At 51.5% G+C, this 26151-nt stretch overlaps 1 protein-coding gene across 24 annotated transcripts in view; it reads left to right on the forward strand.

The window, feature by feature from the left end:
• The window catches only part of LOC100381748 (Ubiquitin carboxyl-terminal hydrolase 13), a 47563-nt gene extending 23795 nt beyond the window's left edge, over nt 1–23768 (forward strand). For 5 of the 24 annotated variants that reach the window (XM_008679280.4, XM_008679283.3, XM_035967017.1 and 2 more), the window contains 16 exons: nt 884–961; nt 1070–1158; nt 1275–1383; nt 1522–1590; nt 1681–1791; nt 4211–4266; nt 4363–4540; nt 4627–4728; nt 4808–4879; nt 21390–21455; nt 21636–21701; nt 21796–21879; nt 21963–22079; nt 22501–22575; nt 22664–22750; nt 23657–23768. In XM_008679280.4, the coding sequence (XP_008677502.1) occupies nt 884–961; nt 1070–1158; nt 1275–1383; nt 1522–1590; nt 1681–1791; nt 4211–4266; nt 4363–4540; nt 4627–4728; nt 4808–4879; nt 21390–21455; nt 21636–21701; nt 21796–21879; nt 21963–22079; nt 22501–22575; nt 22664–22750; nt 23657–23752 (1455 nt within the window). In that variant the 3' untranslated portion in view covers nt 23753–23768. The other 19 variants (XM_008679289.4, XM_008679284.4, XM_035967018.1 and 16 more) reach the window with 8 other exon arrangements.
• Nucleotides 23769–26151: the final 2383 nt, after the last annotated feature.

Raw genomic sequence — 26151 nt, forward strand, 5'->3', positions numbered from 1 at the left:
TGGTTGGCACTGTAGAGAGCCGTCGCAACATCAATGGTGGTGGCGCCCGCAGTCGTGAGTTCCTCGAGCAGAAGATCATCGCGAACCCGAGCTGAAACCCTAACCCTAACCAAGGTTGGTTGATGTATTTATAATAGAGTTATTGGGCCTAAGCCCATTACACAAGACCCCATTACAACACAGTAACTCTAGCAGAGAGAGCCCCAGAGACGGGGCGATGTTGAAGAAGGGGCCACCGAGGGCCTAGGGGCCCAGTTGGTGGCGACGGGGTGGCTCACGAGTCGGCGAGGGGCGGCGGGGAAGCACGAAGGGAGTCTGGGGGCGCAGGAGCCACGAAGGGCACCGGGGCCACCGGCTGAAACAGTGTAAGGGGACCTGCAGGAGGAAAAACAAACGGCGACTGACCAGAAGGCGCCACAGAGTCAGGATCCTGGAGAAAATCTAAGTCAGGAAGGGATGTAGTGGGGGGTTGGGAGGTAGTCGAGAAGGGGAAATCCGTCTCGCCGAAGGTGACGTAACGGAAGATCAAGAAATGATGAGTGGCGAGGTCAAGACACCGATACTCTTTGTGGTCAAGGGAGTACCCGAGGAAGACACAACGAGCAAAGCGAGGAGCAAGCTTATGGGGACTGGGGAGCAGTGGCAGAAATGTTGGGGTAACACACACACACACATATGAAGATATGAAATAATTTGCTTCCAGAAAAATAACTAGTAGCCCAATCTGTTGTGTTTAATTGTCAAGATGCTATAGAAAAATTCCAAAGAACTTTGTGGAGCCTTGCACTTATTTATGTGGAACCTTTGCATTTTTTGGTCTTCCTTTATTTTTTACATTTCAGTTTTATGTGAATATATCTCATTCTTTTCTTTCCCTACTTAGGTGGGGCAACTGAGAGAAATATCAAATAAGGCACACAATGTTGAGTTGAAGCTGTTTTTGGAAGTAGAACTTGGGCTGGTAGTGATACACCTGATTTGTGCTTCCTTCTTGTTCTGCATGTTGCTTATAGTATCTGCTGTGGCACTCAGCTGTGGATCCCTTACCTATCTTTATTTACTCATTTAGGATTTGCGGCCTCTCCCTCCTCCTGAGAAGGGCAAGGAAGATATTCTTCTTTTCTTCAAATTCTACAACCCAGAAAAGGAAGAACTCTGGTACATCTTCTGTTTTAAGTGATAACATTGACATCTTGTCCTAAGTACTGCTTCTTTATTCTTCATTAAAATAATGATATTATCATGTGACTCATGGAGCTGTTTCATGCATGTAGTTTCATGGGGAGGCTCTTTGTGAAGGCCTTGGGAAAACCTTCAGAAATCCTGGCAAAACTAAACGAAATGGCTGGATTTCCCCCTGATCAAGAAATTGAGCTTTTTGAGGCAATATTGATTTTTTTGATAAATTTATTGTCCCGATGATTTGTCCACTAGTGCATTGTTATACAGATGCATTAATTCTGTCTGTGATGGCCTTATGATGGATACTGTGCTTAAATTGTTCCATTGGTACATATGCAGGAAATTAAGTTTGAGCCAAACGTGATGTGTGAAACTATAGACAAGAAACTCACTTTTCATTATAGTCAGGTTTGTCAATACACTTCTATTCAAAGGGATGCACAACTCAAATTAAAGGGTCATTTATTGAATTGTTTCCAAAATCTTTCAATATTCTAGCTTGAAGATGGGGACATTATTTGTTTCCAAAAATCACCAGGAGCAGAATATGATGCACCCGTGCGATATCCGGATGTTCCTTCATTTTTGGAGTATGTCCATAATAGGCAGGTGTGGTATTGTATGTCCAACTTGCTTACGATTTTGTAGTGTATGTACAAGACTAATACTTGTTCTTCCAATTTTTTTTTCTCGAAAGCGCAAGAGAGCTGCGCGAAAATATATTAAGATTTAAGAAGGAGATAAAGGTCCAAAAGGACCCCAAGATACATGGTACAAAAAAGGCTGCCCTACGGCGGCCAATAACAAGCATAAATGAAACCATCCATGGCAAAAACACTGCTACCAAAACAGCACTACAACTATCTAGCTAACTGGGAGACCTGGGATGGGGGCAGTAAGCAAGGACAGCTTCTTTGCACCAGCCATAACCCAAAGATCAATCTCCAAACCAACACTTTTAATAGCAACAACAACACTAGGACTTTTATTGTCAAAAACGCAGCCATTGCGATGCTTCCAAAGGGTCCAAACACCAAGAATGGCAAGAGAATTAAGACCATTTCTTGCAATCCCAGGAATCTTGGTGCTCAAATCTTGCCACCAATCCATAAAACCCCCTTCACAGGACTGATGGGCCAAGTGCTGTAGATTAACAAGAAGCAGCAGCTTGAACCAAAATTCTCTAGCAAAAACGCAGCCCAGCAACATATGATTTAAGGTTTCCTGATCCTGATCACATAATGGACATCTCTCCGGATGATCCATACCTCTTCTTTGCAACCTATCAGCTGTCCACACCCTCTTGTGAGCGACCAGCCACATGAAAAGCTTAGATTTCGGAGGAGCCCAAGTCTTCCATATTATATGAAAAGGCTCAAACTCAATTGACCCAATAAAGAAACCCCTATAAGCTTCCTTGGAAGAATACTTCCATCTGTAAGCTATTATTGCACATTGTCAGTCTGCCACATCTATTTTTCTCAAACGCGCAAGAGAAATGCGCATCATTATATTAAGAAGAGAAAAAGAAGGTCCAAAAGGACCAGTACAGGGTCAGGCATCCATAAACACTTTTGCAAGCTATCCTCTACTCAAGTCCAGGGATTGGGACAGTTAGGAGGGCTAGATTTTTGGCTCCAGCTAACTTTCACAACTCCCTTCCCTCCGCTTGTCTAATAGCGGCCTCCAAATTGGGGCTGATTTGATAAAAAAACACAGTGGTTCCGATGGTTCCAAAGCACCCAGAACCCCAAAATAATTAGGGTATTGAGGCCCTTTTTAGCAGCACCTTGCAGCTGGCCACTTGATCTTTCCCACCACTGCATGCTGCTAGGTTCACCTTCTTAATATAATGATATGCAAGTTCACTTAGTAATGACAGAGATGTTTTTTTTTCTCTCGAACGCGCAGGAGAGCTGCTCATCATTATATTGAGAAGGAAAAGAGTTAGGCCCCAAAAGGACCAATACAAAAAAGCTGCCTTACGGCGGCCAGAAACACAAAAACCAAAAACACAAAAACATAAAGGAATTTATTAAGCCTAACCCACTACTACAACATAGGCAAGCCAGCAACCAACCTTGGCACAGGAGCAGTAAGAAGAGAGACCCTTAGCCCCTGCCATCTTCCAGAGCTTCCCTTCTTGCTCTGCCTTGGAAAAGAGCTTCCGCCGTATTAGGCCTCTTCATGTCAAAGACACAATGGTTCCGATGCTTCCAAATGGTCCAGGCTCCTAATATGGTCAGAGTTCAATCCTTTAGCGGCAACTCCGTGGACCTGATTAGCAGCCCTTTTCCACCAACCTAACCAATCATCATCCCCCAGCTGTGGAGCAAGGAATCAGAGGTCAACTTTCTCGAGAAACCTGAACCAGAAACACCTAGCAAAGACACACCCGACTAGAAGATGGTCGATGGATTCTTGCTCCTGATCACATAGAAGACAGCGCTCTGGATGATCCATCCCTCTGTTTTTCAAACGATCAGCAGTCCAGCACTTTTGGAGGGCTGCTAGCCACATGAAATAGAGACGCCTTAGCTGAGTACACTCCATTAGAGACCAATCTGAAATAGAGCTTATCCTCCTTATTAGGCTACAGATCTGGTATGTTTAGGTCACTAGAAAAATATATAGTGAGATTTTTTGTAGTTCCTTTTCCTCTTCTAATGGAACTGATCTATGTAGTCTACCATGTTTACTTTTTTTTTAATATGTGTATGAGTGTATCCACCTTACCAATAGCCACAACCAAGCCTCTGCTGCATCACATGCAACAGCTTGTTGCTTTCTCATTGTATTGCTCCAAACTATATGCTGCAGAAGGGACATCTGTTCATTATGTCCATGCATTTCTTTTCCTCTTCACATCAGTATTTATTGGTGGCATAGTTTCTCTACTGTTCATTTGTCAGCAGTATAGTTTATTCTTGGGAACAATATGGCTCTTTTTACCTTACTGAGTTTTTGCCTGCAGTTATTAGAACCTGCTTTCTCATCATGTTCCTGAAGTAACTTGTGGTTGCTGCAGGTTGTACATTTCCGGTCTTTGGAGAAACCAAAGGATGATGATTTTTCTTTGGAATTGTGAGAGTTTTCTTATTGTGCATCATTGTTTGTTGAAATTGTTTAACCGAATATATATCTCACCTAATATGTTTTTATTATTTTCCATGCCTCAAGGTCAAAGCTTCATACCTATGATGATGTTGTTGAGAGAGTTGCTCGCCAACTTGAATTGGACGATCCAGCGAAAATTCGGCTTACACCCCACAATTGCTACTCTCAGCAACCTAAACCACAGCCCGTCAAATATCGAGGAGTGGTGCATCTGTCGGACATGCTCATCCACTACAATCAGGTTAACCTTTTTTGTTTGGTCAATATGAGCATGATTTCTGTGTAACAAATGTGTTGGACTTCCTACTAAAGCGCCATCTGGTACAGACGTCTGACATCTTGTATTATGAAGTGTTGGATATACCACTGCCAGAATTGCAGTTCCTAAAAACCCTGAAAGTTGCATTTCACCATCCTACGAAGGATGAGGTTTGTTTTGCTACCAGACACATATGGTGTACTGCCTATAGTATTGTGTGTATATCTTCATATGATATCCTTCCTCCAGGTTGTTATTCATAGCATCAGGCTTCCAAAAAATAGCACCATTGCTGATGTAATATATGACTTGAAAACTAAGGTAATCAATACATTCCCCTCAACTCCTTTGTAAGTGTAGTTTTATTCTTCAAAGTTACACTTCATCGGAACTAAGCTGACACTATTGTGTTGACACTTAGTATACCCATATATCCTTGTTGCTTGTATTATTTTTTCCCTTGATGTTTGAGTCCTGTATGCACTAGATCACGTTTTGGGGTTGTGCCCCTACAGCCATACTCAAGTGTTTTCCTTGCTACCTAAAACTTGTTAGCCCCCCTCAGTCAAGCATTGTTGCCAGTGAACAAATAGACTGAATCTTATTGAATGTAGCAAGCACTGAAGTAGGTAGGTGGGGCATTTCAGATGTAGGCTTGTCTCTTCAAAGTCTTATATAAAACATTTTGTAGCTCTTAAGAGTTAGGACATTAAAGGAAAAATGTAGCAGCTGGTGGAGTCTGGTCATACTTGTATTACCACTTATAGTTTGCTATCAAACTGTACTAAGATTCTCACCAAGCTTGAATTTTAGTAGTGGAAATTTGTCCCACAAATAGTTGATTTAGAGCTACTAGGAGTATTAATTGTCCTTGTGAGCCACCCACACACATTGAGTGTGGCGCCTAATTCCTTCATTATCTGCCTTGATCAAGCAAACAACAACAACAACAAAGCCTTTTTGTCCCAAGCACGTTGGGGTAGGCTAGAGATGAAACCCCATATGAAAACCTCAGAGCTCAACCCCCAAAGAAAAGAAAAGGGAGACAAAGGCAAAGGAGAACCGAAAAACGACGAAACGGGGAAACACATAAAAAGAGATAAAACCCACAAGAACCAGCAAGATCTAAAGGGGCACAAGAAAAGGTCAAACGATTAAGGAGGAAAAACAAAACTACAAATTAGGGTTCTGGCGCGTGAATTGCACACTTCCACCCCTTCCTATCCACGACGAGCTCTTTATCAATATTCCACTCCTTTAGGTCCCTCTTCACAGCCTCTGTCCACGTGGCCATCAAATCCTGGGGCTGCTGGAGATGTCACAGCTAATCCGATATTTTCATCATGAAACACATAGGCATAATGGAGGGCATCTATGCCTTTTCTCCATAACCTGTTTGGTTTGCTAAAATCATGTCTTTGCAGGATGGATGGAGTAAAAACTTATTGTTTGATGTGAATGTGGGTGTTGTTTGGGTGCTAAAACCTTCTCTTTTCTTAAATGTATACTAGGTGAACGCTCGTGCGTTGCTACGGAGTGAACATGATATGATAAGATATATTGAAATTAAAAAATTTCTAATTTCCATTTTATGTTTTTTGTTATCATCTTTTAAAGTTCTTCGTTTTGTTTCCTTGTAACAAACCTATTTGGTCCTACATGTGCTTGTACTCAGATGCAATACATGATATCATGTATTATAAATTTCTGCTTGTTATTTTTCTACCTTAGCACAAGGTGGTTGCTGATCATTGCCCAATTTTGGTTACTTTAGGTTACAAGAGCAGATTACTTGAGTGGTCGATAAGCATTGCATTTTAATGTACTTGGTGGATTTGTTCGATGTGTAAGACTTATGTAAAAATTCTTAACTTTAAAAGATGACAACAAAAACATAAATTGAAATTAGAATTTCTTTTAATTTCAATATATCTTATCATAACATGTTCACTCCGTAGCAACGCTGGCGTTCACCTAGTAAATAGATGAAAGCTCCTTAGTACAACAAGAAAGAACAATAGTGCTATTGGTTAGAAGGGTCGGGTTTTGTTGGCTGTGTGTTGGTCAGAGTTCGATCCCTATAAACGTCCCTTTATTGGCCATTTTATCGGCTGGTAGCAGAATCATGGGAATGGAAAAGAGAGGGAATGGGAATGGCAGTGGGCGCGAGAGAGGACGGGGAATGGGAACGACAGCCAGCGCCTGAGAGAGGACGGGGAATGGAATGAAAAAAGGAGAACAGAGAATGGGAATGACTGAACAGGGAATGGTAGAACAGGGAATGACAGAACCAGCAATGGCAGACTACTCTTGTAGCCTTAATATCTTAAATGTATAATAATGACTAGTCAGATGACTGTGCATTGCTACGGTTTTTATATATTACATGGATAAATTTTGTTTTTGATAAAACACAAAAAATGTGTTCTGTCGGTTAGGTGGGTGTGAATATGGAGCCAACAACCTATGTTGCCCTGATACAATGGTATGGATACGCCGATACCCTGATACACTATTTCTCAAGAAACACCAATACGTAAATAATATAAATAAAATTAAATGCTGAAATAGTGGACCACACAATTTCACAAATAGTACATAGATAATAAAGTTTAGGCCATGAAGCCATCAGTTGGAACTTGGAATGGGAAACCCTAACTATGGTTGCGATTGATATATATCAATAGATGTTGGGCTAGGCCCATTACACAAGGGTGTGATGGTAATTACAAGGGCAACCCTAGACGGGTAAACCCTCCGCAGTCGCAACTCTATCCTGTACAGATGCTGAGACTGATTTGAAATTGATGAATACACTCGACGGGAGCCCCTTGGTGAAGATATCGGCGAACTGCAGCGTGGTGGGGATGCTGAGAACCCGAATGTCACCGGCAGCGACACACTCGCGGACTAAGTGCAGGTCGATCTCCACTTGCTTCGTGTGTTGATGTTGCACGGGATTAGTGGAGAGGTAGACCGCGCTAACGTTGTCGCGGTAGACGAGGGTGGCGTGCTGAAGGGGGTTGTGGAGCTCCTGGAGAAGCTGGCGTAGCCAGGAGGCCTCTGCCATGCCGTTGGCCACAACGCGGTACTCGGCCTCTGCGCTGGAGCGCGAGACGACAGGCTGCCGCTTGGCGGCCCAGGAGACGAGGTTGGCGCCCAGGAACCCGACATAACCAGAAGTGGACCGGCGCGTGTCGGGACAACCAACCCAATCAACGTCGGTGTAGACTAGACATCAGGGAGGGTCAGAGTAGAAGGTCGTAGTCGAGGGAGCTGCGGAGGTAGCGCAGGATCCGGTTAAGAGCTGTGAGATGGGGCTCCCGCGGGGTGTGCATATGCAGGCACACTTGTTGGACGACGACATAGGCGATGTCGGGCTTGGAGAAGGTCAGGTACTGGAGCGCGCCGATCAGGCTCCGGTAGGATGTCGCGTCGGTGATCGAGGGCCCGTCGTCCTCAGAGAGCTTCGCCTGAGTGTCGACAGACGTGGAGCAGGGCTTGCAGTCAGAGATGCTAGCCCACTCCAGGATGTCGATGGAGTACTAGCGCTGGTGGAGGAAGAGGCCCTGAGGCCGGTTGCTCGGCGGTGATGCCGGGGAAGTGGTGAAGGGGCCCTAGGTCCTTCATCGCGAACTCCCACTGAAGAGCGACAATCGTGTGTATTGTAGAAGGTAGACGGTGGATGCTGTGAGCACAATGTCGTCGTCGACGTAAAGCAGCACGTAGACGATGTCGTCGCCGCGCCGATAGATGAACATGGACATATCCGACTTGGCCTCGGCGAAGCTGATGGAGGCCAAGTAGGAGGCGAAGCGACTGTACCATGCCGGCGGCGCCTGCTTGAGGCCGTAAAGGGAGCGGTTTAGCCGACAGACCAGATCCAGATGAGCGGCGTCGATGAAGCCGGTGGGCTGGCTGCAATAGACAATCTTCGTCGGAGTGCCGTGGAGGAAGGCATTCTTGACGTCAAGCTGATGGATCGCCCAGTCCCAGGAGAGGGCGAGGGAGAGGACGACTCGAATGGTGGCAAACTTGACGACGGGGCTGAAGGTCTTATCGTAGTCCACTCTGAGGCGCTGGGTGAAGCTCCGAAGGACCCAACGGGCCTTGTAGCGGTCGAGGGAGCCGTCTGAGGTCAGTCTGTGCCGAAATAGCCACTTGCCGATGACCACGTTAGTGCCTAGGGGACACGACACCAGGTCCCAGGTGTGGTTGGCCAGCAGGGCCGCATACTCCTCCATAGCGCGACACCATTGGGGGTCAGCAAGGGCGGCATGAACGGAAGAGGGGACTGGGGAGGCGTCCGGAGGAGTGGCAGTCGTGTCAGCCGCCAGGATCAGCCGATCGACGGGGCGGGAGAACGCCGGCGCCGCGTCGAGTAACCATCGGGTGGACGTCTCCGGGGTCGTGGTGGATGGCGACCGGGTGGTACACAGGCGGCTCGGAGCGGATAGCTGGGACGTCGGGAGCCACAGGCATGGCCTGCTCGCGGCAGTGATAGATGACGGCGTAGTCGGCGAAGCGACTCACACTTGTCGACGGGCCCGGGTCAGTGGGCGCCGAGGGAGTGGCGCACACGCGGCGGTGGTAGACGAAGGCGGGGTCGGCAAAGCGGCCCGCGTTTGTCGACGGGGTCGCGAATGGCGCATACGTGGTCGTTGGGACCGCGTGGGGCGCAGGCATGGTCGACAGGGTGCGCGTGGAACATGCGGGGTCGACGGGGCCACGCGTGGCGCGGGAATAAGCGTGAGCGGAGGCGTGGAGGTCGCGCGTGGTGCGGGCAATGGCGCATGGTGGAGCGCCTAGGGTGGAGGGGAAACCGGATTGGACTCAAGGAGGGAGTCGAGATTGGTGGGTGGGGAGGAGCCAGCAAGGGAAAACAGCTTCGTCGAAAACGACGAGACGGTTGATGATGATGCGGTGGGAGAGGAGGTAAAGGCAACGATACTCCTTGTGGTCAAGGGAGTAGCCAAGGAAGAGGCAACGAGTGGAGCGAGGAGATAGCTTATGAGGAGTGGTGGCGGAAGTGTTAGGATAGCAGGCACAGCCGTACACACACATGTGGTCGTAGGAGGGGGTTGTGCCGTACAAGGCAAAGTGGGGAGTAGGGTGGCCCACCACTTTCGAGGGGAGGTGGTTGAGGAGATGTGTGGCGGTGTGTAGGGCTTATGCCCAGTAGCTGGCAGGGAGAGATGCCTGGAAGAGAAGGCAGTGGATCATGGTGGTGGTGCGAATGATACATTCAGCCCAGCCGTTCTTGGGAGAGGTGTAGGGGCACGAGAGACGCAACTAGTCGCCATGGGTGAATAAGGAGCGAGAGGCGTTGTTGTCGAACTCGCGGCCATTATCACACTGGAGGGCACGGACCAGGCGACGAAACTCGGTGGAGACCCCGATAGAGAAGTGGGTGAGGGTGGTGAACGTGTCAGACTTTAGACGAAGATGGAAAGTCCAAAGAAAATGGGAGTAGTCGTCCAGAATGACCAGGTAGTATTTGTAACCAGAGAGGCTGAGGATAGGAGAAGTCTAGTGATCACAATGGACAAGATCAAATGCCTAAACAACCTTGGACGTGGAAGTGGAAAAAGGAAGACGAGAGTGACGGCCGAGCTGACAATCATGACAGAGGCGCTCAGAGGAGCCCCGGGTATTGGAGATGTCTGAGCATCTGGAAAGCTGGGACATCACGTCAGGTCCAGGGTGCCCAAGGCGACGATGCTAAACGACTGAGGTGGTGGTAGTAGCAAGAGCATTGGATGAGGCTACGTTGGTGGGGGAGTGGAGGGCAAGTGAAGAGAGCAGAGGGGGCCGAAGCTTGCACAGCGAGCGAGCACAACACGCGTGGGGAGGTGGCGTATGGTGAGCCCCTAGGGATCGAACTCCATAGAGAGTTGTCACTAGTGAAATGACGAACCGAGAGAAGAGGATGAGTCAGACAGGGAGCAACGAGGACGTCATTGAGGTAAAACGGTCCTAGAAGAACCGATGCACCTACTGAGGTGACCGGGAGGGTGGAACCGTTGCCCACAACGATAGAGGGAGGATGGGAGGGGTGTGGAGGATGGGAGTGAGATAATGAGCTAGCAGTAGTGTGGAAGGAGGCGCCAGAGTCGACCACCCCAATCGGTGGTGAGGGAGGTGGTGGCGAAGGTATGGTGTGCGCGGAGAGGGCCAAGGAGGTGCCCCGACAGAGGCACTAGGAGGGGAGGGGGGCAACGAAGGCTCGATTGCCAGGGAGGCGATCGCAACACAGAGGAAGACAGTGGGTCCGTGCACGTGACGGTCGGCTTGGGGGTGGAGCTCGACGCAGTCTCAGAGAACAAGCTTCATAGCCTGGTCGAAGGACACGAAAATGCCCTAGACAAGGTGGTCGTCGTGAAGGAGGACGCGCACAACGACCACAACCGAACTGGGCGGAGCCGGAGGCACCGAGGGTGGCAGAATACTGGAGGAAGTGCCGGGAGCGGCAATGTAGGGTGGAAGAGCAGCGGGAAACGGGATCGCAACCATGACATTGGGTGGAGGTCCGCACGGGACTAAACAGGGGGCCAAGGGAGATGAGCCCCGTGGCTAGGATGCGGAGGAGCTCTCGGTGGCTGGCTAACAGCGCCGGAAGCAGAAGGACGGGTGCGGAGACGGCGCCTGGGGGCACGGCCAGGGGCAGTGGCGCGACCGGCGGCGGCCTAGGGGCGTGGGGCACGACTAGGGCAGCTGGCGGCAACACAGGTGGAGGCGGGGCCGGCCAGAGGTCGCGGCAGGCGCGTCCAGGGGAGAAGAGGCAGCTGCGACTACGGCGGCCCAGCGAGAAGGCAGCTGCGGCGACGGTCTGACTAGGCGACGGTGGCGGCCCTGCGCCTTGGGGAAGAAGATGAGGGGGCAGGGGACAGTAGCCAGGCGGCGACGGTGGCCCTGGGGAGCTGGGGCGGTGGCCAGCCAGGGGATGCTCGGTGGTGGCTATGGGTGGGAGAAGAGAGGAAAAAAGAGGAACCAGATCTGGTACTAAGTTGGAATGGGAAACCCTAACCCTAACTAGGGTTGTGACTGATATATATATCAACAGATGTTGGGCCAGACCCATTACACAAGGGCGGCGGTAATTACAAGGGGCTAACCCCAAAACCCTAGACGGGTACTCTAACACCATCAAACCTAGAAACTTCAGTGTTCAGTCTTCAAGTTCTAACAGTAACAGACCACAATATCACATAATAAATAACGAAAACTGCTTCGATCGTATGTGATAGTTGCAGCAACGGTATCTCTGCTGCTGCAGCCTTCACTCAAAGCAGTGCACAAAATGACAAAAGTAGCAGGCAGCGGCTGTTGCTGTGCAGCAAAAGTGCAAAACTAGATTTCATTCTTCTTCAGTTGGTTCTGCATCTTCGGCCAAATCCAATGCCCCAAGATCTTCAAACAATCTTTCTTCAAGTTCTGGCTCATCAAGAGACATATCAGCTTGCTCAAGAAAATCAGCACCACCCTCAAAATCAGCTTCAAAAGTGTCAGCTCCAACATCCCACATTGCTGATGGACCACTGCGGTATTCATCAGTTTTTCTAGAAAGAAGACACAAGTTTTGGTGTGTGTGAAAACCAAATCCTCAGCACGTCCAAGATTTAGCCTACAATTAATTTGCAAATCTGCTTTAGGAATCAAAATTCATACATGTATGTCCATAATGAATGTCAAATAAATTGAGATAGAATTGAACCTATTTCTCAATGAACTATGGATCAGCCCATATGTACTGTTAGAGGTAATAATTGTATTATTAGGGCTAACCCTAGAGGGTAGCTATATAGTGTTTGTACATGGGCCACATGGGCCTAACCATATACTCTAACACCCCCCGCAGTCTAAACTTCCGTCGCAACGGAGTTTACAGACTGGACTCGAAAAGAAGTACATCACACAATAGGAGCCCCCCACAGACTCAACTAGCCACTACTAATGTTGAGGCTGGAGCGAAACTCGGCGAAGGTCGAGGACGGAAGACCCTTGGTGAAGATGTCGGCAAACTGGGAGGTGGTCGGGACGTGGAGGACCCGAACATCACCGACGGCGACCAGATCTCGGACGAAGTGTAGATCGATCTCCACATGCTTGGTCTGCTGGTGCTGCACCGGGTTGGTGGAGAGGTAGACGGCGCTGACGTTGTCGCAGTAGACCAACGTGCTCCTGGAGAGGGGACTGTGGAGCTCGACGAGGAGCTGCCGGAGCCACGCAGCCTCCGCCACGCCGTTGGCCACGACGCGGTACTCCGCCTCGGCACTCGAGCGGGAGACGACCGACTGGCGCTTCGACGACTAGGACACCAGGTTACCGCCTAAGAAGATGGCGTAGCCGGAGGTGGAGCGCCGAGTGTCCGAGCACCCGGCCCAGTCAGCGTCGGTGTAGACGACCAGCTCGGAGGAGGTAGACCGGTGAAGAAGTAGCTCGTAGTCGACGGTGCCCCGGAGGTAGCGGAGGAGGCGCTTGAGAGCCGCGAGGTGGGGCTCGCGGGGGTCGTGCATATGGAGACAGACCTGCTGCATGACGTAGGAGATGTCCGGCCTAGTGAAGGTGAGGTACTGAAGGGCACCACCAAGACTTCTGTACCCGGTGGGGTCCTCGACTGGGTCACCCATGGCCTCAGAGAACTTCGCCTGCGTGTCGACTGGGGTAGAGCAGGGCTTGTAGTCAATTATCTTGGCCCGCTCCAGAATGTCAAGAGTGTACTGCCGCTGGTGAAGTAGGAGTCCTGAGGGGCAAGGCTCAGCAGTGACCCCCAGGAAATGGTGATGCACGCCCAGATCCTTGACCGGAAACTCTCGCTGAAGCGCGTCGACGAGGCAGCGAAGAAGTGACTGACTGGAGGCGGTGAGGACAATGTCATTCACGTAGAGGAGCAAGTAGGCAGTCTCTGCTCCATGATGGTGGACGAACATAGACGTGTCGGACTTGGCCTCCACGAAGCCCAGTGTCACCAGGAACGTAGCCAGTCTGGAGTGCCACGCCCGGGGGCCTGCTTGAGGCCGTAGAGGGACCTGTTGAGCCGTCAGACCATGTCAGGGCGAGAGGAGTCCACGAACCCCGCCGGCTGACAGCAGTAGACGATCTCGGTGAGGGCGCCGTGCAGAAAGGCGTTCTTGACGTCGAGCTGGTGAACTGGCCAGGAGCGAGCAAGGGCCAGCGAGAGCACCGTGCGGACGGTGGCCGGCTTCACAACCGGGCTGAAGGTCTCATCGTAGTCGACTCCGGGGCGCTGAGTGAAGCCCCGAAGAACCCAGCGAGCCTTGTACCGCTCCAGGGTACCATCGGCCCGCCGCTTGTGCGTCCAGATCCACTTGCCGGTGACGACGTTGGTGCCGGGCGGACGGGGCACCAGATCCCACGTCTGGTTGGCGACGAGCGCCGCGTACTCCTCCATCGCTCGACACCAGTGGGGTTCCAGCAGGGTGGTGCGGACGGAGGAGGGTACCGGAGAAACCTGCGAGTCTCCGGTCGTGGCCGCCAGGACTCGGGGCGGCAGGGTACCAGCCGCGTGCCGCGTCACCATCGGGTGGACGTGTCGCGGGTCGCGGTGAAGGAGCGGTGGGTGGTACATCGGCATCTCGACACGTGCCGCGGGTGGCCGCGGCGGAGGTGTAGGTGTCCCTGGCGAGGACTGGGCCACCGGCGGTGCCGCTGGAGAGGGCACCGGTGGGGACGGCGGCGGTGGAGGTGCGAACCCCGACGGCGGCAGCCGGCGCTGGTAGACTCGCACCGGTTGGGCGAAGCGGGCCGGAGGGGTCGGTACTGACGGCCCCGTAGGCGGTGCAGTCCCACCACCCCCGCTCGTTCCGGGGGCGATCGGAGACGGGGTTCCGCGGAGAGGTGACACGACCGGACCCGGGCAAGGCACCGGGCCGGGAGTAGGACTGACAGGCGGTGAGCGAGTACCTGCAGAGAGAGGAAGGATAGGTGGCTCGACCACCGCGTCAGTCGGAAAGAGAGTGAAGAGGTCAAGGTCAGGGTCGGAGGAGGGTGGTGTGGTGGTGGAGTAGGGAAATACGGACTCATCAAACACCACATGGGAGAGTTGAGGACCCGACGAGAGGAGAGGTCAAAGCAGCGGTAGCCCTTGTGGTCCGGGGAGTACCCGAGAAACACAGAGGGTGGAACGGGGTGCTAGCTTGTGAGGAGCAGTGGCAGCGGTGTTCGGGTAGCAAGCACACCCGAAGACACGGAGGTGGTCATAGCGCGAAGGGGTACCGAAGAGTGCCTGGTGAGGAGTGGGGGCCGGGCACGCAGTGGAAGGGAGACGATTGAGGAGGTAGGTAGAGGTGTGGAGGGCCTCGGCCCAGAAACGTGCCGGTAGGTGCGCCTGGAGAAGAAGAGTGCGGATGGTGTCGTTGGTCGTGCGGATCATGCGCTCAGCCTTGCCGTTCTGGGAGGAGGTATACGGGCAAGACATCCGCAACTGCATCCCGTGGGAGAGAAAGAAGTCGCGGGAGGTGGAGTTATCGAACTCCCGACCATTGTCACACTGAACGACCTTAATGGTGAGGCCGAACTGAGTGGACACCCAGACGAAGAAGTGGCGGAGGGCGGGGAAGTCTCAGACTTGGCACGCAAAGGAAAACTCCACACATAATGAGAAAAATCATCAAGCACCACAAGATAGTATTTGTAGCCTGACATACTGGTAATAAGTGAAGTCCACAAATCGCAGTGTACAAGATCAAATGCATGAGTAGCATGCGAGAAAGAAGGAAGACAAACATGGCGGCCTAACTGGCACGCATGACAAAGATGCTCATCATTTGATCTAGTACATGGGATAGTGGCACTACGAGTAAGCTGCATCAAGGCATAGCGTCCGGGGTGACCAAGGCGACGATGCCAGGTGGTAGAAGACGTGGTGGCAGCAAAAACAGCAACTGTGTCAGGTGACGAAGACGAAAAAGATGTGGCGTGCGGAAGCCGAAGGGTGTAGAGGGGGCCGGTGCTGTCGCATCTGAGGAGGGGGCGCCGAGTTGCCGAGTCCTTCACAGTAAGACCAGAAGAGTCAAACTCGACAGAGCAAGAATTATCAGCAGTAAACCGACGAATAGAAAGAAGATTGTGGACCAAAGAAGGAGCGACAAGAACATCGGGAATGCAAAAAGAGCCGGGAGGGCCGGCGGCACCCTCAGATGTGACAGGAAGACACGAGCCATTCGCCACCATGATGGACGAAGGGAGAGAGGAGGAAGGAGGGCGAACAGAGGTGAGTATACCAGGGTCGAGAGTGGTGTGATAGGTAGCACCGGTGTTCGCGATCCACTCGGGACCCATCGGCGGAGTTAGAGTGGGAGTCTGGAAGGCAGCCAGGGCGGCTGCGTCCCAACCAACCAGCCCGGACGGTGGAGTAGCCGGCGTCGTGGGCCACGACGAAGCGGCAGGCGTCGAGGTCCAGGGTGACGGAGAGGCGAAGGCGACCCCGACGGCTAGGTGAACCCTCGCTGCGCACTAGCGAACATGGCCGCCGGGGGACGAGCCTCATAACCTGGCCCCTGGAACGGCCACATGGAGATGCGCCCTGACCACGGGTGGTGGAAAGTGGGCCAAGGCGCACCCTGCTGGGGTCCCGGCGTCGGTGCGTTGCCACGTGCACCACCGCCGGAACCACCACCACCACCGCGGCCACCACGGTGGCGACGACCGCTCCCGCCTCCGCCACTTCGACCCCCGCCGCCCATGCTCGGCCCGGGAGGACGAGGGCCAAGGGCAGACTGTGACGGAGTAGGTGGACAGGTCGGGGTGAAAGCCGCCAGTGTTGTCGAGGACGAGGACCCCGGGCCTGAGATCGATGCAGCCTGAGCCCCCAGAGTGATCTCCAGGGCGAGGTCGTCGCGTACCTGGAGGAAGGTAGGGAAGGGGCGCTGGCGCATGATCAACGACCGGAGGTGGGTGTAGCGATCGCTGAGGCCACGGAGGACGTTGAGGACTAGGATGCGGTCCTCCACGGGGCAGCCCAGATCGCCAAGTGAGTCCTCCATGGTCTTCATCTTGCGGCAGTACTCACTGACGCTGAGGTCCCCTTGGACGAAGGTGCGGAAGGCTGCGTCGAGGCGGAGAGCTCGGGCCTCAGCGTTGCCCAGGAACTGGCCCTCGATGGCAAGCCAAGCAGCCCGAGCGTGAGGAAGGTTCCGGAGGAGGCTGTGGAGGTCAACGGAGATCGTCCCCACGATCCAAGTGAGCACGATGATGTCGAGGCGCACCCACGCGGCAGTCGGCGCCACGCCGGAGGGGTCGCAGAGGACGTGGTCATTCAGAGCGTAGCAGCGAAGGGTGAGGAGGAGTAAGTCCCGCCAGCGTGCGTAGGACGGCGACTCTGGCTCCAGGACGACAGTAACCATGAGGCGAATGTTCTGGACACTCCCAGCCTGAAGGTGGAGCTGAGCCACGAGCGGGTCAGTCGGGTCATGCCAGAGCACCGTGGGGATGGTGCGGGGCCCGGTTTCGACGGTCGGTGCGGTCGAGACGCCGTACACGCCGCCCACGGTGTCAGAGGAGGTGGCCCCGCCATCGTGGGCCGCAGATGAGGCGAGGAGCTGTTCCACCGCGGCAATCTGAGCACCGATAGCGTCGGCGGCCTCGCGCTCCCACACGAGGGCCGCTTCCCGCAAACGGGCCTGTCGCGCCGCGTGCTCCGCACGGGCAGCGGTGAGGGCGGCGACGGTGTATCCCTGGTGGGCGACCGGTGGAGGAGGCGGTTGATCGACGACCAGCGACGGGGGGATTGGCGGGGGAGGGTACTCCGGACCGGCAACACCCGCGGGAACCGCATCCGCCACAGCCGCAAGGGCTGAGGCGGTGCCCGCAGCGGTGGGCCCTGCCCCCCACGCCGGTCCGAGCGCAGGGGAGGCGGGAACGGACCCCACGCCCCTGCCACCAGCGCCTGCGCACCCGTAGGGAGGCAGCAGCGGCGGCTGGGAGGGGGTGGGGAGGGGCCAGGGGGCCGCCCACCTACGGCGGCCGCAGCAGCGGCAGGGCCCGCGCGGCCCCCCACGGCGGCACCACTGCCCGTGCGGCAAGGAGAGGCGGCGCGCCCACCCACGGCGGCGGCGGCGGCACCACTGCCCGCGCGGCCAGGAGAGGCGGCGCGTCCACCCACGGCGGCCGCAGCAGCGGCAGGGCCCGCGCGGCCCCCCACGGCGGTGGCGGCACCACTGCCCGCGTGGCCAGGAGAGGCGGCAGCCAGGAGGAGAGGGGAGGGAAGGTGGATGGGGAGAGAGGAGGCTGCTCGCCAGCCATGGGAGGGGAGCGGCGGCGCGCGCGCCCGGGGAGGAGCGGCGGCGGCGGTAGCTGTAGGGGACGGAGGAAAACCTAGGCTGATACCATGTTAGAGGTAATGATTGTATTATTAGGGCTAACCCTAGAGGGTAGCTATATAGTGTTTGTACATGGGCCACATGGGCCTAACCATATACTCTAACATGTACTCCAATTTCTCTCAGCACAGGAAGATGATGCTGGCTGTCCAAGTAATTTAAGTGCCAACTTTTTCAATTCTGGAGCAGAATGGCCATGAATTCCCACCACCACAGTTTTGGTTCCATATAACCTCTATCCTCAATTGGGTCAAATGAATTGAATCCAGTTCCAAACAAAAAGAAATTAGCATACTGCAACTTAATCTTCTTTAATTCTTCACCAGTCTATGTTAGTTTCGTTTAGGCCGTCGTAAGGCGTCAGTTGTACCCCGGTCTATTTTAGACCTTGTTTCTTTCTACTTTTAATATAATGATACGAAGCTCTCCTGCGTGTTCGAAAAAAGATTAATTCTTCACCAGGAAAATACCTCCTGAAACAACCATTTTCTCATCTCTGAAATTTCCTCATCATTATGAGGAGCTTGTTGGTTGGGGACCTCATTGTCATTGATCCATGCATCAGTGTAATACTTAGGATTTAGCGAGTGTGCCAAGCAATGCAAGGATGTGTTGCTTTTTGTCCATCGACTCACCAAGATCTCATGCACAGCAGAGTAGAAGATAGATTCTTCATGTTACTCTTTAATTTCATGACGATAGATCACGCTCTTCACCTTCTCTATCATTGTATTGTATCCCACATCTCATATATAAAATGGAGTAGATGCCACTGGCTTCAGTAGATGCATTTGAAGTCGCAGCCATGGAATCTAACAAGACCAGACAATTAGCAGTGAGCAGATTGAGAAGAAAGGAGGAGATTGAGAAGCAAGAATAAGAAGGGAAGAAAGCGGCCAAAACCCACAGACCTCGCGACCGCGGCTCCAATCGGCAGCTGACAGGCTGATGACCACAGGCCTCGCGGCGGCGGCTCCAATCGGCTACTGACGGGGTGACGACGGTGGCTCCAATCGGCGAACGACGGCGGCAGCAGCCACAGATCGGCGGTGGCGGCTCAAATCGGTGAACGGCTGCTGCTAGCGGCGCGCAAGTGGAGGCATAGAGAGGCGGCTTCGAGGCAGTGGCTATGTGATACAGGAGCATGTGTGTATACGAAGCCTAGGGTTGGAACGTATCACACATGTATCGGAGAGGTGTCCCAGGAGTATCCGGCTTTTTTATTTATTTAAATCCATGGAATTATCCGATACGTCTCTGATACGTATTCGGAAGTATCGGTATCCGACACCGGTACTTGAGTTTTGTGAAGTATCCGCACATCATAGCCAACAACCAAGGTTGGAACACCACTTGTGTGCAATTTGAACTTATTTTTGGATAAAGCGGGAAAGAAAAGGGTGACGCACAATGACTGTTGAACCTTGGAAACTAATGCTTTATATAGTAGAGATATGCGTGTGTTGACGCACAATGCCCGTTGAACCTTAGAAACCATGGAAACTGATGCTTTATATTGTAGAGACATGCGTGTGTGTTCAAGTGAAAAAGTAAAATCTTATTGATTTTTTGTATTCAGTATCCCTATCAATGATTTCAAGTTGCCTAGTCGCCTGGTCGAACCCTGGGACCGACCAGGCGACTAGTCGCGATTAGGCGACGACTAGGGCGACTAGTCGACTCCTAGTCGGTCCCTGGTCGTCCTACACTAGTAGCTATACTTATATAGGTATATATATAAATATACATGTACTCATTATATAAATTAGAGACTGCAGTAGTGCATACACTTAGTGACAAGGTTCCCGGAACGTTGGGAACGAGGAACGGGAACGAGGAACGCGGTACGTCTGTTAAAGCAACATGGAACGTTGAGGGGTATACAGCTGATCGACGTTCATTCGATGCGTGGAACGTGTTCCCAACGATTTAGGAACTCGGAACACCAATAATATTAATTTCATCTAGTAGTGGATGTCTCATACCAGTAGCCGCAGCCGTAGCCCCATCTTCGTCCCCGTTGTCTGCGTCACCATCTTGGATATCTACAGGCACATCTTGGATGACTTGCACATCATCATCTTCTTTTTCATCTGCACGCTTTCTTTTGCTTGAAGAACCGAAAACCATGTCTGCGACTGCGGTATTCAGACTTTGAGTTGGGCTGTTGTGGCACTGTACTGCGGTATTGTGAGGAGGTCTATAAGTCTATTTAAATAATAGCGTAGCCTGTACGCGTCCAAGACCCAGTGACCCAGTCCATTCCTCTTCCACTGCAACGCGTCCACTCCCAGTCCATTCCTGTTCGTCTCCCCCACTGCAACGCAGCGAGCGGCCGGCCGCCGGCATCCTCCAGTCTATTCCTCTTCTTCTTCTCCACTGCAACGCGGCGAGCGGCCCTAACCCTACGCTTCCTCTTCCACCGACGACGCGCGAACAGAGTGGTCCTCTTCCACGGGCGGCCAGACTTCAGCGCGGCCGATTCCCCTTCCTCTTCCACGCGGTTCGATTCCTCTCCCCCTTCCTCTTCCCTTCCTCTTCCCCTTCCTCTTACCTTCCTCTTCCATCGCGCGGTCGGTTCCAGCGCTTCCCTTCCTCTTCCATCGCGCGGTCGGTCCCAGCGCTTCCCTTCCCCTTCCATCGCGCGGCCGGTCCCAAGGCGGTGGTCGGACTCGGACGACGGCAGCGCGGCCGCCGGACGACGCATCACCCAGCGCGGCCGCCGGACGACGCATCACCCAGCGCGGCATCGTCCCAGCGCGTCCCAGCGCGACGGCCGCACGACGCATCACCCAGCGCGGCGACCGGAGTCGGACGACGGCAGCGCGGCGGCGCGGCTTCCTCACGGTACGCGTTCCTAACCTTGAAAATCTACGTTCCGCGACCGTTTCTTGATATGTTCCGCGACGTTCCCGTTCCTCGTTTCGGGACGAAGTTCCCGGAACGCGGTACGCGGCGTCGTTCCGCGTTCCCTGTCACTAAGTGCATACATTATATAAATTAGAGATTGTAGTAGTGCAGCAGGTTGCAGGACTCCAGGAGAAGGGGCAGGGACGCAGGGTGCTGTAGCCGTCGGCAATCAAAGTCCAGGACTGCAGGGACGGTGCAAGAGAGGAGAGGAGACGTGCAGAGAACCAGAGACTGTTGGCGGGTAGGTTATAATAGGAGAGGAGAGGAGACGTGCAGTGACTGTAGATGGGCTAAAAAAGGCCCAATAACTAAACCCTAGCCGGGACGACCAGGACACATAAGTCGGACGACTAGTCGCCCTAGTCGACGATTAGTCGGACGACCAGGACGACTAGGTTGTCTGGTCGAGTCGTCCAGCAAATCGTGTACTAATTACCGACCAACCCGACTAATCGTGATTAATTGCGATTAGTCGGACGACTTGAAATCATTGATCCCTATGGCCTAGCAACTGTGAAGTGGTTTGTTAGGTTTCTCTTGGTGGTTTGGTTCATTAAGCTTTTAATTGTACTAATCAACAGGTTGAACTGTCCAGTCCTAATGCTGAACTACGTGTACTAGAAGTCTTCTACCACAAGATCTATAAGGTACTTTGGGCTTCATATGATGCGTCATGAGCATTATACAATATAAAGTGATTCTTATGTTTTATTTTCTGGAGAACAAAGATTATGTAACTAACATAATGAATTCTTCTATATAAAAAAACTATCATTTAGTTTTAATGTATTCATTATTGCTACTTGCTAATTCAAGTTTTTCCATAGATCTTTCCACTACATGAGAAGATAGAGAATATAAACGACCAATATTGGACACTACGTGCTGAGGAGGTGTGTAATAGTTTTGTCCATTGTATTTGGTGGCTGTGGTTCCAATCTAGAAAATCCTAAGTAACCTCATAAGTGCATCTATCAATTGGTGTAGATTCCAGAAGAGGAAAAAAATATAGGCCCAAATGATCGGCTAATTCATGTTTATCACTTCAAGAAAGATATTAATCAGACTCAGGTAGTGCAATTATTGAGTTATATTTGAAGATAGCTATTCGATATTTTTGTGTGTCAAGAATTGACATTGTTTTTGACCTACAGCAGATTCAGAACTTTGGAGACCCTTTCGTTTTGGTCGTTCATGAAGGTGAGACTTTAGCAGAAGTCAAGAAGCGCATACAGAGTAAACTGCAAGTCTCTGCTGATGAATTTTCCAAGGTGATCCATCTTTTGAAGTTTCTTTTAATGGATGGAGTGACGACATATTGGTATTCATAAATAGTACCGCTATTTCTGATCTGGTTCTTCTGTAACGGGCAGAATTCAGATACCATACTTTACTATCAAAATTTATCAATAATCGAAAAGATTTCCAGCCACATGTCAAGAAAAAAAATCTCCTCCATCACAAGTGAATTAGATGCGCATATTTTAGTTTGCCAATTATTTCGCGGACTGTGATAGCAAAGTAATAACGTGAAGTGATATTCAGTAACAGATCTTGACTTTTGTAACTACCGGGTCTTTTGGATTATGGTTATTCCTTTTCTTGTCAGTCTTTCCTTTTCTTGTACCATGAGTTGCATTGCATATTATGCAGCTACGGAACTGATATACCTGTTAATATTCATGTGGCCAGTGGAAATTTGCATTTATATCAATGAATCGGCCAGACTACCTCCAGGATTCAGATGTTGTACCTACTGGCTTTCAGGTGAATCGTTTGATGTTGCCTACGCACTTGTGTAGCAGTTTCCATGCACTCGTCCTGTTCGCTGACCTTTTTCATTTGACTACTGCAGAGGAGAGAGGTCTACGGAGCTTGGGAGCAATATCTTGGGATAGAGCACGCTGATACTGCACCAAAAAGGGTCTATACAGTGAATCAGGTATTCTGAAATATTGCTGCCAAATTTTCTAGTGTTGGTTTTGTGCAGCATACCTGTGTCATTCTTGCTTAGGCAAACACGCAATGCTTTATGATCTTAATAGCCGCATCTTTATTATGAGATCTGCTTGTAGGCATTTGCTGTTTTTGGTGAATGGTTAAAGGACCTTTTAGTCTGCATGACAATGTAGGGAATTCATTGTTGAATCGGTGTTTGAGCTCTGGTGCCTAGACTAGTTTCATAGTTGCTCTCACCGAAGAAAGGCATTTGAAATCTATCCAGATATTTTCTGCGACCGTTTTTCGAACTGTGGCATTCACATGCACGGTTACATACCCATTGTTTTTGTTGTGCACTTCACTACATATTCGGTTATGTAATCCTAACTTTCTTCCGGTGATTCTACCTGCCTGCAGAACCGTCACGCATACGAAAAGCCGGTCAAAATTTACAATTGAGATTTCTAACTAACATGGCCGCACGGTGAAGGCCTCCATACGAGAGGAGCGGCCAGAAAAGGGAGGACAGGGAATTTATACTGTCAGGGGGAAAACCTCATAGTTAGCGAGCCATTCGGTGTGGCACGGCCATGTATTCCAGCGCTAGAGGCCAGCCACTGTTATTTCATCTGTAGCAGCCAGCAGCTCCTATAGCAATGATTTTCTTTTTGTACAAGATTTTCCTTCTTTGCCTTAGGGTGATGGCGCGAGCGCATTGGTGTCCGTTTCGGTTGGGCAATTGCTTCATTCTTAGAGCAAAGCTGGGTACATAAGATTTTGGTAGGAAGCGTGTATACAGGCAGGCTGTATAGTTGTGGCTCTCTCGGCTTGATCCCTCGTATCTTGTCTTGTGCTATTGTTAATGCAGTGACAGGGGCTGACTGTAAATCGTGGTTCCAATTTTCAGGTCCCATCTCATGCACGACGCTTTGGGGGAGCTTTCAGAAACTTGCGGTATTTGTTGGGGAAAAACCTCCATGTTGATTTAGTGATGTACGGTTGAGATGTAGTATGGTAAAGTTTCTGGTCAAATGAGCGTCTTCCTGCTGAGGTGATGCAGCCAAACCGGCGTCTCCTCAAAACAGACCGACACCCCCCCCCCCCCCCCCCCCCCCAAAAAAAAAAATCGCATGCACGACAATCTTGGCCGCTGATTGTCGACCCAATGTCCCGCGATCTCTAGTTCTCGACGCGTTGGTTTATAAAGTGGGAAAGCGTGCAGCACGCGTTTGGCGTTCTACCTCGTCTCGCTTCCGCGCTAAACGCTGCTCTGCTGCTCCCAGTTCCACCACTCCCACTCAATCATGCAGCAGCGGCCGTCGTCGCCCACAGTGGCCGGAGGAGGAGCAGTAGGAGGCGGCGAGGACCCATTAGATAGCACCGTCATTCCCCCGGAGTACCTACGGTGGCTGCTCGACGACGGCAAAGGGTTGTCGTACTGCGCGACGGCAGCCGCGGAGGCGGCTTCTCCTCGCTTGCGCGCTGCAGCACCCACCAGTTTCCACTCGCCGATGCAGCGGCAAGCGTCGTCGCCCTCGTGCCCAGCGGCCGGAGGAGGCGATGAGTACCCCTTCGATGACGACATCGTGATCACCCCGGACTTGCTCCGCGGGCTCGACGACGACGACGGTACTGGTGGGTGCGTGCGCGGCGCGGCAGAAAGAACGGGAGCGGAGGCGGAGGACGAGCGGCGGCAGTCCGAGGCGGAGGTCGGTGACCGCTCACCAACGCAGCAGCCGCCGCCGCCGTCTCCCTCGTGCGCAGTGGCCGGAGAAGGAGCGGGGGGCGACGAAGACCCCTTCGACGACGACATCGCGATCCCCATGGACTACCTCCTGGAGCTGCTCGACGGCGACGCGTCCTTGGACGGTGAGGCGGAGGCGGAGACCGAGACCATCCTCACGCTTCTAAGCGCCGCCTGCGAACAAAGCGCGAAACCGAAACTCACTAACCTGGTAAAGTAAACAAAAACGACATAAACCTCCGCTCCTTCTTTTCTTCCTCTGAGTTTCCCTCACCGGCCTAGGCCTTCCTCGCAACGGACGCAATCGATAAGCTAAGGTAGTGTTTGGTTGAAGAGCCAAATAGAACAGAGTTATTCTGTCTTAGTTTTGTTGTTGTTTGGTTACAAAGGAACTAGAACGGAATGACTCGAATTAGGGAATATTCTCCTCAGATCTGGAATCATTTCACTCCAAAAAATCAACCGGACGGACCCGCTCCGTTCCCATCCCGCTCTCACAGTCACGCTCCGTTCCGTTCACTCTGCAACCAAACAAAAAACAGAGCCGCTCCGTTCCAGATTACCAAACACAGAACAGAGCGGCTCCGTTCATAGAATCAGGGATGGAACGACTCCGTTCTACTTGGCTCCTCAACCAAACACTATCTAAGGTTTAGACGACTGTTGGTTGGGCCCTATGACCTGACTGTACCTTCTGACCGTTAGCTGAGCCACGTGTCACCCGCTGATCGCGTGGTCGACTGTTGACTGGGCGCGCGGCTGACACACCGGACAATCCGATGTATTATAGCCGTGGTGCCCTCAGCATTTTCCCGAGAGCGGCCTGTTCACCGGGGCGCCAGCCTGGGCACCAGACACTGTCTGGTGCACACCGGATAGTCCGGTACACCATAGGCTGGTGCAAGTCTGACTTGCCTTAGCCATAATTCTCCAATTCGTTTTCTCCTTCTTTGAGAAGATTCCTAGCAATTAGTAGAATAATGTTAGTACCAAAAACAATTTACTAAGGCTACAATCATACCTTGCTTTTCCATTTGCATCTCTTTGACTCTTAGCTCAATAAGGTCATAAACTTTGTGTTGGACATCTAATCACCAAAACATAATAGAAATGGACCAAGGTCACATTTCCCTTTCAATCTCCCCCTTTTTGGTGATTTATGTCAACACATAAAAAGCAATTCAAAATGTAACAATATTTTCAAATGCAACCTAAAGAGTGCAACTTGATGTCAAAATGAAGACCAATTAAGTTGACATAGGATTTGGCATATTTGAATCACTTTTGCCACCACTTGGTTTGTTTTCACAAAACAATATCATTTTCCTTTCTCTATGTCAAAACCATTTTGAAGACTAGATACGATCAAGTACCAAAAAACTCCCCCTTTTCCCATAATCGAATTTCTGCCCCACAAGAGAGCGGTTTTTGCAATAAGAGGGTTTTTTTTTCAAAAACCAAGTATTCTTACACTTTAAATTTTTGAAAAATTCACAAGTGGTAGTTGATCCATTTGCTTTGGCCTTAATTTGTCCCCTTTGGCATTAAGCACCAAAACAGAAGAACTATTTGGCCCTATAACCTCATTGCCGCACAAAAATCTCGAGGAAAACCAAAGACAATGAGAAAACACAAAGAGGGACTTGGAACAAGATACA

This window comes from Zea mays, chromosome 4, assembly GCF_902167145.1.
Source record: "Zea mays cultivar B73 chromosome 4, Zm-B73-REFERENCE-NAM-5.0, whole genome shotgun sequence".
Lineage (NCBI taxonomy): Eukaryota > Viridiplantae > Streptophyta > Magnoliopsida > Poales > Poaceae > Zea > Zea mays.